Source organism: Podarcis bocagei (assembly GCF_964188305.1).
Source record: "Podarcis bocagei genome assembly, chromosome: 1".
NCBI lineage: Eukaryota > Metazoa > Chordata > Lepidosauria > Squamata > Lacertidae > Podarcis > Podarcis bocagei.
In genome coordinates, this window is record NC_138125.1 from 122,712,381 (window position 1) to 122,725,801 (window position 13,421).

Here is a 13,421-nt window from a genome sequence, read left to right on the forward strand (position 1 = left end):
GTTTTATAGCCTCTGATTTATTGGATAGTAAGGGAGCAATCGGACGCGGGTGGCGCTGTGGGTTAAACCACAGAGCCTAAGACTTGCTGATCAGAAGGTCGGCGGTTCGAACCCTGTGACGGGGTGAGGTCCCGTTGCTCGGTCCCTGCTCCTGCCAACCTAGCAGTTCGAAAGGACGTCAAAGTGCAAGTAGATAAATAGGTACCACTCTGGCGGGAAGGTAAACAGCATTTCTGTGCGCTGCTCTGGTTCACCAGAAGCAGCTTAGTCATGATGGCCACATGACGCGGAAGCTGTACGGTGGCTCCCTCAGCCAATAAAGCAAGATGAGCACCACAACTCCAGAGTCAGTCACGACTGGACCTATGGTCAGGGGTCCCATTACCTTTAAGGGAGCAATCGTTAATTATTCAACATTGGCTGAGATCTATAGGGCCCCATGCACCCATAGTTTTTTGCAGTTGCCTCATCAGGAGCTCGTCTTCTCCATCCCTGACCCACTTTGTTCTTTCATACAGCCACATGTTCAACAACTAGGTAAACAAAACAGACCACAGCATCAAATCCGAAAACCCCTGAATGCAGATTGAAGCCTACCCTCACCTTGCAAATGCCTATGTAGAGATATGTCTTGAACTGTTGGTGGAAGGTCATAGAATCATAGGGTTGGAAAAGGGACTGTGAAGGTCATCTATTCCAAACCCCTGCAATGCAGACCATCTCAACACATGGTCCCCCATCCAATCTGAAACCACACCAGACCCTGCTTAGCTTTGCAAATGTGCTCACAGGTTTATTGCTGCACCACATCAGCCAAAGAAATAGCCATATTTCTATGGCAAGAGAGAGTTATTCGGGGATTGTGTCTAAACCACAGAGCCTCTTGGGCTTGCTGGTCAGAAGGTTGGAGGTTCGAATCGCCGCAACAGAGTGAGCTTCTGTTGCTCTGTCCCAGATCCTGCCAACCTAGCAGTTCGAAAGCACCCCAGTGCAAGTAGATAAATAAGTACTGCTGTGGTGGGAGGGTAAACAGTGTTTCCGTGTGCTCTGGTTTCTGTCACTGTGTCCCGTTGCACCAGAAGCAGTTTAGTCCTGCTGGCCACATGACCCGGAAAGCTGTCTGTACACAAAACGTCGGCTCCCTCGGCCTGAAAGCGAGATGAGCGCAGCAACCACATAGTTGCCTTTGACTGGACCTAACTGTCCAGGGGTCCTTTACCTTTACCTTATTGGGGGACCATTACAGAGAAATGGCTCTCTGCCAGGTCATTGCATATAGGCCAAACCCTTTGGCAGGATCGTGCAAAGAACCTCCCCTACAGGCCTCAGCTGGCTGTCAGAACCAACACCTTGAATTGGGCCTAGTGGCAAACAGGCAGTCAGGATAGCTTCCAAGGGGTCAGTGTAACTCAAGCCCAACTTGCTGCTCTGCTCAAAGTTCTCGTTCCATGTTTTACACTAGAAGCAATTTCCAAACCATCTTCAAGGGGCATTATACTAAAAGCAGAACTTTGTTATGATGATTTTTTTAATGACTCAGTTTCATAATAAACAGAAATGGAACCAAGTATTTACAAGCAAAAAAAAAAGGGGGGGAATATATCGAGTTTTATGAGGTGGGGAGCTCTCACGATTGTTTCTTCTGGCAAACCTCCTTGTTTCAGAGCTTTTTCTGGTTTTGCAGTCAGCCGTTGAAAGGATTCACGAATCACGAGAAAGCTCAGATTCCTGAGTGTCTAGTAAAGCTATCGACACCAGTTCCCTTTGCTAAATAGCATTCAAATGCTCCGGAACCACACAGTTATCAAAAGTATATAGAAAAGTGAAACTGGACAATAGCAATGCCATTATTTTATAAAAGCACATGAGGTATAATTTTATACTCCATAACCTAACAAACACGAATCCCCGTGCCTGTTGACTTTTTTTCTAAAATAGTGACAGAAAATCTGCTCCAGATCACACAGTCAACGGCCAATGGCCAGGGATGATGTGAATTCTAGTCTTTGGATCTGTTGACCACAAACTGTCACCACTATAGTGTAAATAATAAGGAGCAAGGCTACAGTCCAATACCGTATATACTTACAGTGGTACCTTGGTCTACGAACAGCCCAGTTATCGAACTATTTGGTGAACGAACTCCGCAAAACCGGAAGTAGGTGTTCAGTTTAGTGAAGCTGAACGGAAGCTGAACGGTGGAAGGGCACTGGCGACAGGAGGCCTCACTAGGAAAGGGCGCCTCAGTTTAAGAATGCTTTGGTTTAAGAACGAATTAAGTTCGTAAACCGAGGTACCTCTGTACTTGCAAGCAAGCTTCCTTGAGGCCTCAGTAGGACTTACTTATTTCTGAGCAGACAGGCATAGGTTTACTTTGTACACCTGCAATTTCAAAGCCACTTCTTTATCAAAGCCCATATAATAGAACTTATAGCCTTCACGGCAATTATTATGGTAGATTAGTCATGACTGCAGATTAACATGGGCTATCAAAAGACAAAAATGGGGAATACCAAGGATACAAAAATTCAGGATCAGAGCCTTATAACCATGGAAACCAGACAACATTTAAATGTGGGGTAGGGAGAGTCCCTCTCATTTCTATGCAACCAGCATAGGACAGGCTCACAGTGTTAGTTTTAACAGCGAAAGCTTCAGTTTGTGCCGTCTACAAAGTGTACAGGAGAAAGAAGAAACACAAAAGCAGCAGCATAAAATCTCGATAAATAATATGTGTGAATAAGGCAGGAAATGCAAATGATAGGCAGAAATGGTAGAAGGGAAGCTATATCCTTTCAATGACAATTTCCCCATTTATCAGCTTCACTTGTTTCTTTCTCTTCCGGCGAATTTTCATTCTGCCTTGGAAACCTGGAGGGAACAAGAAACATAGACGTGAAAAATTATCAGGGGTCAGCAAACTTTTTCAGCAGGGGGCCAGCCGCCATCCCTCCGACCCTGTGGGGGGCCAGACTATTTTTTTGGGGGGGGGGGAATGAACGAATTCCTATGCCCCACAAATAACCCAGAGGTGCATTTTAAATAAAAGCACACATTCTACTCATGTAAAAACACCAGGCAGGCCCCACAAATAACCCAGAGGTGCATTTTAAATAAAAGCACACATTCTACTCATGTAAAAACACGCTGATTCCCAGACCGCCTGTGGCCCAGATTTAGAAGGTGATTGGGCCAGATCCAGCCCCCAGGCCTTAGTTTGCCTACCCATGGATGTGATGTACTAAACTTGGCTCTGAATTCCCATTCTTTTCTGTTTAATCCTAGGTTGCAACCCCACCTCGGAACAAGGGCCTGTTCTCATGTTGGCTGGTACCCAACTAGCTTGTTCCGTCAGTGCAAGGATTTCGATTTGCACAGAGGAGACCACAGAAGAGAAGATATTACTTCTTATTTTTTAAATAACTTTTTAAAAATAACGCCCCCCTGGATTCTTTGAAAAAAACATCTGGTAACCTTATTACAGAATAATTAGAATATGAAGCAAGAATTGGAATTTGGGGAAAACCACAGAGGGGTGGAGGGATGTCCTAGGTTGGTGAACAGAATTTTAAATTTTAAATGTTGTTGAACTATCATTTATTTTTCAAATTTCTATAAATATTTTCTTTAAAGTCTAAATTTGCTTGACTTGTGTATCAGATAGTTACTTTCCCCCCCCTGTGGAGGAAAAAAAATTATTAACCCTTATACCTCAGACTGTTGTGTTTATACCTTTCTTACACATCTGCAGGCAGGACTTTCTAGAGGTAAAGTTGTTTTCGTTCCCGCCGCAGCCACTGTAACTGAACGGATGACATTTGCCGGTAGTGAGATTGTAGAAGAACCTTTTCTCATTGGCTTTGCAAAGGCCTCTGTCCCTGCGCATCACACAGAGGGAAGGGAGCAGGACTGATTCTAGGCACAGGAGGAAGGAGAAGCTCATTAAGGATCCGCCAAATCGTTAATGCCCCCATTGCGTTTGGGCACCTCTTAAAAAGATGTGCTCCTCTGCTTGCTGCATTTAAGTTCTCAAAACACTACCAAACCCTTTGTCACGTAAATTCCAAAACTGATAACAACACAACAACGTAACAGGCTGTATGTAACTATATACATTCTTTTAAAATGCGATTCAACATATCATATCAAAATATATGGTTCTATAGACCAACTTATCATATAAACAAAACATATGATGAGAAATTAAAGTCCAGCAGATTGATCAGGAAATACAGTCTATTCAGTTCTTATATTGGCAATATCCACGGTGTGGAATTCTTATATCAATCTTGTAGTGTTCCACCTGAAGATGCTTTTCAGAATTCTAGCGTTCCTTGTATGCAGGTGTCAGACGAAAAACTTGGAAGAATGACACATGCAGAAAATAAGAATGACACATGCAGAAAATAAGACAAGGATTCCAGAATAATCCCTTGTTTCGCCCAACCGGGCTTCGTCAGCTGTGCAGCATTTAAGTTCTCAGCAGGTTATTTGGAAAGAAGACGGGTATCTGAAAAAGTATTCTTTTAAAGTGCAGATTAACGTGGACAGAATGAGGGATGGAGGGAAAAAACCAGTGACATCCTCTGGAAACAGACAGAATGGTCCACATTCAGAAGAGATGGTCAAATGGCTGATTACTATTCAGTCTTTTCATTTATTTATTTGTGTGAAAAGATTTGTGTTCTGCCAACATTAAGAAAATGTATATTTTATTTAAAAAAAGAATGGGGAAAGTTTATAACTCATATACAAGATTGTTGTCAGCGAGTTAAAACATTGGCAGGATTTTAAACACACTTGTAATATAACAGAGTGCATGGATAACTTAGAAAGATAAACATAAATGGGGAAGTATTGATATGCAGTTGAAAATAGGCTCAATGGGACACATGGTAGGGATGGGGGTGGGGAGTCAGAAGATTCCTTGTGACAGCTCCTGTATCTTGTTGGCCTGCCATATCTAAGCTAGAAAGTTTTCCCACAATTGAATGCCTTTGTTTCGATCTATTCAAGGTCACACCTGCGTTTCTTAGTTCAGCCCAGAAGTGAAAGTATTTCCCCACTCCCAAGCTGAACCATAAAAATTTCCCTTTACCCTTAAAGCATTCCCTCCCTCCCCCAGTCCTTGTAAAACAGTAAAAAAAAACCAGACAAAAGGAAAAGCATAAAATACCCAATAAAACCTGTAAAAAACAGAAAATGACTGTTATCACGCTCAGGCCCCTTAACCCCCAACCAAATCTTACTTATTCAAAATTGCATGTCATATACAGTGGTGCCTCGCAAGACGAAATTAATCAGTTCCGCGAGTCTCTTCATCTTGCGGTTTTTTCGTCTTGCGAAGCACGGCTATTAGCGGCTTAGTGGCTATTAACGGCTTAGCGGCTATTAACGGCTTAGCGGCTTTAAGAAAAAGGAAACAAACTCGCAAGAACTCGCAAGACGTTTCGTCTTGCAAAGCAAGCCCATAGGGAAATTCGTCTTGCGAAGTGACTCAAAAATCGGAAAACCCTTTCGTCTAGTTTTTCGTCTTGCGAGGCATTCGTCTTGCGGGGTACCACTGTATCAAACAGGACAATTCTCCCCCAAACTAAAACCAGAAATTAAACAAAAACCGGCACAGACTGTTGATATAAAGTTAATATAAGGTTATGTACTTCTCTTCAATAGTTCTTTTCCTTTTCCAGAAAAGTGGCGGCAAATGAGAGTTAGTCCAGCTTTGTAATTTTAATCCAGAATTAAATCCGAAATTTATCCAAATGTACAGTTCTGCAATATATTGTGATCCAAATCTTCCAATTTTTAGGCTTGAAATATATGCATCCAGGTTGTCCAAAGATATTAATTAATTGCTTATTGGCAGGTAGTATTGCATAAATTTCCCTGGTCTTCAGTAAGCACTAAATATCAAATCCAACTCCAGCTATTCCAGGTTCTCCTTCCTTCTTGGGGAATTTCTCCCCCAATACAAAGGGAACCTCAGGTTACATACGCTTCAGGTTACAAACTCCACTAACCCAGAAATAGTGCTTCAGGTTAAGAACTTTGCTTCAGGATGAGAACAGAAATCGTGCTCCGGTGGCGCAGCAGCAGCAGGAGGCCCCATTAGCTAAAGTGGTGCTTCAGGTTAAGAACAGTTTCAGGTTAAGTACGGACCCCCAGAACAAATTAAGTACTTAACCTGAGGTACCACTGTATGATGGAGAGTTTTCCTGCTTAGCTTCAGTTTTGTGCCACCAAGTTCCAGGGTTTAAAGTTATTTCCACGGTACTTTTATGTAAGTATTTTGCTTTCTTCTCTGCCGAAGTATCAATCTGTCAAATTCTGCCCAGCTGTCAATTTATATCCTACCTTTATCCAGAGGACAACTTGACACAGCTGTAGCCAATATGTATCCAAGAGAAAGAGAGGCTCTCAAATGTCCAAAGTCAAACTGTTACAAAGTCTCCATAGCTGCAAGTACTGTGCTCTGCTCCCATTCACAAAAAGTCCCCTTGCAAAGCCTGTCCGCAGAAATCGGAAGCTGACCTCCTTTTTGGCTTCTGTTTCACCAAATCAATCAATTTAAACCTAATTTCTTCTCTTAATTCCTTATTTGGTTTTTATCTCTAATTGGAAAACCCACTGCTTATGGTGGCGGTGTGTGGCTTCGGCTGTAGAGCACGGCGGAGCCGTGAGCGGACTCAAGCCTTTTCCTTTCCCCCGCGCAAAAACGGCAGTCGGGGGATTATGATCGGCGAGTTTGCATGCTCTGCTGGACCCCTAGAGTCCCCACTCTTCAGTGGGGAGTTTTTCGGGGGGCACCTAGCCCTGGGGCACACCCCCAAAGCTCTTTCAGCCTGAACTGTGTCGTCTTTTAGACAGAAGACACAGAGCGCGCCACCATTGCCTCCGCAGCAAAAGGGAAGTCCCTATTATAGAATAATTATAATATGCAGCAAGAATTAGAACTAGGGGAAAACCATGGAGCGGTGGAAGGGAAAGTCCTAGGTTGATGAACGGAATTTTAAATTTTAAATGTTGTTGAATTATCGTTTATTTTTCAAATTTCTATAAATATTTTTTAAAGATCTAAATTTGCTTGAATTGTGTACCTTTCTCGCCCAGAGGAGGAAAAAATATTAACCCTTATACCTCAGACTGTTGTGTTTATACCTTTCTTACACATCTGCAGGCAGGACTTTCTAGAGGTAAAGTTGTTTTCGTTCCCACCACAGCCACTGTAATTGAACGGATGACATTTGCCGGTAGTGAGATTGTAGAAGAACCTTTTCTCGTTGGCTTTGCAAAGGCCTCTGTCCCCGCGCATCACACAGAGGGAAGGGAGCAGGACTGATTCTAGGCACAGGAGGAAGGAGAAGCTCATTAAGGATCTGCCAAATCGTTAATGCCCCCATTGCGTTCGGGCACCTGTTAAAAAGATGCGCTCCTCTGCTTGTTCCGTTTAAGTTCTCAGCAGGTTATTTGGAAAGAAGACGCGTATTTGGAAAAGTCTTAATAGGACCATGGAAGGGATGAGGGTGGGGAGTCAGGAGATTCAAAGTGATCTTGATATTTGAATTCAGAATTGGTTTTGTTGTATGTTTATATTCTTGAAAATCAAATTAAAAATTATTTCAAAGAAATGTGTGTGTGTGTGTGTGTATATATATACACAGTGGTGCCCCGCAAGACGAATGCCTCGCAAGACGGAAAACTCGCTAGACGAAAGAGTTTTCCATTTTGGAGGTGCTTCGCAAAACGAATTTCCTATGGACTTGCTTCGCAAGACGACAATGTCTTGCGAGTTCCTGCTGGTTTTTTTTCCTTCCCCCCTTTTTCTAAGTCGCTAAGCCGCTTATCAGCTGATCCGATCAGCAGATAAGCTGCTAAAAGCCGCTAAAAGCCGCTAGTAGCGCTAATCCGCTAATCTGTCAATGGGCTTGCTTCGCAAGACGAAAAAACCGCTAGACGAAGAGAATCACAGAACGGATTCTTGTCGTCTTGCGAGGCACCACTGTATACACACACACCACAAAGAGCATGAAATCATCAATGGCATTGCATTCACAAAAGAAGTACAAAAGACATCACAGATCAGTAGATCGGAATGATACATCAACATTGCTAGATCGCCTCTGGGTAAACAGGTGAGTGTTAAGCAGCTGCTTAAATGTCAATACCGTAGGGGTCTACAAGGTGCCGCAACACTGCAAAATGTTAAAAGTCATAGGCTTTGGATTATACAATATGAGAAACCATATTTATATCATAGGATTAAAAGCCTTTAACATTTGCTATTTATAAAAATTAAAATGCAGAGAAACAAAGCATGCATACCTATATGGAGGAAAATATTTTGAAAATCAGGTAAGAAACTGAAGGAAGTAGATAAAAAAACAAGGCAATGTTTTGCACTAACAAAGAAGTCACAACGAATGGGGTTCAGTAAATTAAATTTGACACCTGAATTCTAACAGTCCTGTGCTTTGGTCAATTTTTCTTCTTTTTATATACAGTAGCACCTCAGATTATGTTACCCTTTGGGTAACGTAAACTTCGGGTTGCGAAAGTGGCAATCCTGGAAGTGTTTTGCCACGTGCGCATGGGCAGAAGTGCTCTACTGTGCCTCGTGCATGCGCAGAAGTGGCCTCTCTGGTTGCGGAAACCTTGGGATCCGACCAGCGCTCTGGAACAGATCCCGTCCGCAACTGGAGTATACCACTATATATATAATTTTTATTAAATTTTGTGGTTTGCAATTTTGAATACTCATTTAAGCAATCGTAAGATATCAATGACTTCCCTTAGTCTCTTTCCATGGTTCATTTTGCATATCATAAATCCCTGCACATTTTACATAAATTAAACCCTTCAGTATTCCATCATTACATCCATCAAAACTTATTTACACAGTTGAATTTGTCTTAATGCTGCCAAAGGTTTCAAGTGTACACAATTTCACACCATATACAGTGGTACCTCAGGTTACATACGCTTCAGGTTACAGACTCCGCTAACCCAGAAATAGTGCTTCAGGTTAAGAACTTTGCTTCAGGATGAGAACAGGAATTGTGCTCCGGCGGCGCGGCAGCAGCGGGAGGCCCCATTAGCCAAAGTAGTGCTTCAGGTTAAGAACAGTTTCAGGTTAAGAACGGAGCTCCGGAACGAATTAAGTACTTAACCCGAGGTACCACTGTATTCAATAAACATTTTCCAATCTTCTCTAAACGTATGTTCTTATTGCTCTCTTACGTTAAGTCTGCCTCACTCGTTTTCCATTTTGGGGCTAATGAAACATGGGCCATAGTAGTGGCATACATAAATAACATTTTTTTTGAAACCTGGGAATTTCCGTCTGATTTATCCCCAACAAAAAGGACTCTGGGTTTTTATTATTATTTTCAATTCATTATGGATTATTTCCTAATACTCTTTTACCCTTTCAAAGGCCCACCACATATGAAAAATCGTTCCCTCAACCTTATTGCACCTCCAGCACTTATCTGATTCAGCCTTATACATCTTAGCAAGGAGTTAAATACCAGTTGTAAATCATTATCAAGTAGTTCTCCTTCAAAGAATAATATGCTGTGAATTTTTATATCTCATATGATATAAAAGAATTACACGGTCTCATGTAAAAGAACGGCCTCGGTCCAGTATATCTGAAGGAGCGTCTCCACCCCCATCGTTCTACCCGGACACTGAGGTCCAGTGCCAAGGGCCTTCTGGCGGTTCCCTCACTGCGAGAAGCCAAGTTACAGGGAACCAGGCAGAGGGCCTTCTCGGTAGTGGCACCCGCCCTGTGGAACGCCCTCCCACCAGATGTCAAAGAGAACAACAACTACCAAACTTTTAGAAGACATCTGAAGGCAGCCCTGTTTAGGGAAGCTTTTAATGTTTGATGTATTACAGTGTTTTAATATTTTTTTGGAAGCCGCCCAGAGTGGTTGGGGAAGCCCAGCCAGATGGGTGGGGTATAAATAATAAATTATTATTATTATTATTATTATTATTATTATTATTATTATTATTATTATTATATTACAGACTTTGACAAACTCAGAAAGAGTGCATATACAGATACAATGTGCAGTTGCCACGACAATATCCATAAGCATCCTGCCTCCTGTGTTACTTACAGGCCTCCATTGTGTGCAATAAACCCTCTTGCAGCTACAATCATATGATCCAGAAATATCTCAGATATTTGTGTGGAAAGAAGGAGAGAGGCTTCTCATGAGAAGGGGCCCTCCTGGATCAAACTAAGGCTGGATCTATACTGATAATAAAAAACACTATAAAAAGAAACACTGTAAGAGCTCTCAATGCAAAATTCCATTGGGGATAGATAAGATAAAAAATAATAATCATCAGTGGGTTTTTTTCTTTAAAAAATGTTTAGGGATACTCTCATTTTCCTACTCATATTGAACTACTGACCCTCAATGAGGTCAAACTTAAGATTCACAAAATGTTTAGGGATATGTGTCCCTCTGTGTCCCCCCAGAAAAAAGCACTGAGAATAATAATAATAATAATAATAATAATAATAATAATAATAATAATAATAATTTATAATTTGTACCCCACCCGTATGACTACCCTATAGCACCATCTGTTGTCACATGTTCATAACGCAGCAAAAAAATAATACTGGGGTGGGGCAAGCCATTGGCTAGCAAAGCACAGTCCTGGCAGTAGGGGGCGCACGTTCACACAGATCTGCACTTGCCACCCCCAATCCGGGGCTTCCTGCAAACTCGGTGCCACTCTGCCTGCTCTGTCCTGGCACCCCTGCAGCCAGGAGGGTGGTGTAGTGTGCTGACTCATGTGCTGCAATTGATCCTGGTTGCTCTCCTATTCTGGTATGTCTCTGCCTGCAGTAAAGGTGAAGGACTCCTAGATGGTAAAGTCCAGTCAAAGGCGACTATGGGGTTGCAGCACTCATCTCGCTTTTCAGGCCGAGGGAGCCAGCGTTTCTCCACAGACAGCTTTCCAGGTCATGTGGCCAGCATCACTAAACCGCTACTGGCGCAACGCAACACCTTGACGATTGTCAGAGCACACAGAAACGCTGTTTAGCTTCCCGCCACCTATTTATCTACTTGCACTGGTTTGCTTTCGATCTGCTAGGTTGGCAGGAGCTGGGACAGAGCAACGGGAGCTCACTCTGTCGCGGGGATTTGAACCGCTGATCTTCCGATTGGCAGGTCCAAGAGGCTCCGTGGTTTAGACCACAGTGCCACCTGCATCTCTGTACGCTGCCTGCGATGGAGATGACAGATAGTTGGCAGAAGACATTTGCGAGAGGCAGGCAAGAGGAGATCTCCCAGGGTTGGAGGCTGGGAGGAGAAAGGGGCACTTCCAGGTGAGAGCTGAGAATTTGCATCTTTGTCCGCATGGGGTAATAGTTAGGACATATCGTGAGAGCAGACTTTGCTTTCTTCCAGCTCTTTTTCTTCTCTTTTTCTTTTTTTTTTTAGAATAGTTTGTTTCTTTTTATTGCATCATGAAAAAGTCTTAATAAAGCTGTAAAAGCAGTATTCAGACCAGAGTGGAATGACTCTTTCTTGAGATCTGGGCACTCTGATTATGTACAATCCTTTACCAGGGTTTTGCAAAAATAAAATAAAATGCAGATTTCCACCTGTTTTTCACTATGGATATGAATGAGCATGTTTTACAGACATGGCTGCAAGTGTTTCCCTGCATCTGGTACCGGCTGGCCATGCCTTTTTACTCATGGCTATCTCTTGAATTGGGACGCGGGTGGTGCTGTGGGTTAAACCACAGAGCCTAGGACTTGCCGATCAGAAGGTCAGCGGTTCGAATCCCCACGATGGGGTGAGCTCCCATTGCTCGGTCCCTGCTCCTGCCAACCTAGCAGTTCGAAAGCACGTCAAGTGCAAGTAGATAAATAGGTACCGCTCAGGCGGGAAGGTAAACGGAATTTCTGTGTGCTGCTCTGGTTCGCCAGAAGCGGCTTAGTCATGCTGGCCACATGACCCGGAAGCTGTACGGCGGCTCCCTCGGCCAGTAAAACGAGATGAGCGCTGCAACCCCAGAGTCGGCCGCGACTGGACCTAATGGTCAAGGGTCCCTTTACCTTTATGCTACAACAGAGACCAGGATGCTTAACGCTCAGAGATGGAAAGAAGATTGTGTATCAATGAAGGAGGAGTGGCAGTTTAAATTATTGAATTATGCTTAAATTATTGAATTATGCTGAAATGGCAAAGCTTAACAGGAGCTATAAGGAACCAAGAGAAGAAAGACTTTATCAGAGACTGGGGGAAAGGTGTGGATTATCTGAAAGGTTATTGTACACATAGAAGTTGATTAGCAGGGTTAACTTAAACCAAACAGTTAAAACGAAATTCAAGGAGAAATCAAGGATTAACTAATAATTGGAATAATGAAGAAAATGCAGTGTCAGAAGCTAAAATATGTAATATAAGAAACCTCAAAAGGAGCAGAAGGAAGTCAAAATATTCATGTTTATTGTAACATTGGATTTGTATTCTTGTTAAAATATCTTTAAAAAACCGAAAAAATAATTTTTTTAAATGCACATGTACTCCTGCACATTGACCATCTTCCACCAAAAAGAATCTTAATGCAACCATATATATTCGCATCAAGCCTGAGCTTTTTCGGTATGTTTTACCAAAACATATTTGCATATCAGTGCCGTACAGGAGAGAAAGGTATCATGGAAATGAGTTGCTATTTTAGGTTCATTTACTTACACTTGACAAAAGTGGTAGTTTATTCCCATTTCCATGCTCATAACTGACAAATACAACAATAGAGAATTCTTAATGCACTGGTACCTCTTTGAATCTCATCTCACGCTGATGAGAGAACCCTATAATTCATACTTAATGCTAAACTTTGAATACATACCTTGTTTTACAACTGGAGTAGTATTATTCCTTGTGCTAACCAGCATGTCGGTTATTTGCAATGAATTGGCAGAACGAACTAAAAGGGATGAAACAATGATAAAAGAAGCTTTTAAGAAGTGTGCATAATTAGTACAGAAAACAATGATTGACGTATAACTCATATAATAGGAGGGCATTACCCAAAACCATCTTCTCACTATTTTATTTAAGCACAAGTTGCTCTTTTAGGCTGATTTATGTTTCAGTTACATTTTACAAAAGGTTTATTCCCGTTTGAAATCCAGCAGTGCAGAATTCTGATACCTTATAGTTCTTCCCCCAACTTCTTCATTGAGGATTAAATCACTTCCTCTTCCTCTTCGACTTGCCCTGAGACTAAGAGGAAACAATGGGCTGGATCCAGAGTAACAGTGCAATTCTAACCATGTTTATTTGGAAGGTAGTGCCACAGAGTTGAAAGAGCTTACTCTTAGGTAAAAGGGGGAAGGATTGCAGCCCCAATTTGTTGAGCTTGTTATAGCTGTT

General features: G+C 42.3%; 1 protein-coding gene across 3 annotated transcripts in view; it reads right to left on the reverse strand.

The window, feature by feature from the left end:
* Positions 1-1,510: 1,510 nt before the first annotated feature.
* Positions 1,511-13,421, reverse strand: part of TFPI (tissue factor pathway inhibitor) — a 54,337-nt gene continuing 42,426 nt past the window's right edge. For 2 of the 3 annotated variants that reach the window (XM_081182791.1, XM_081182790.1), the window contains exons 6-9: positions 12,895-12,972; positions 7,159-7,341; positions 3,733-3,915; positions 1,511-2,871 (exon numbers count right to left, since the gene is read on the reverse strand). In XM_081182791.1, the coding sequence (XP_081038917.1) occupies positions 2,786-2,871; positions 3,733-3,915; positions 7,159-7,341; positions 12,895-12,972 (530 nt within the window). In that variant the 3' untranslated portion in view covers positions 1,511-2,785. The remainder of the gene's footprint in view (positions 2,872-3,732; positions 3,916-7,158; positions 7,342-12,894; positions 12,973-13,421) is intronic. The other variant, XM_081182792.1, reaches the window with a different exon arrangement.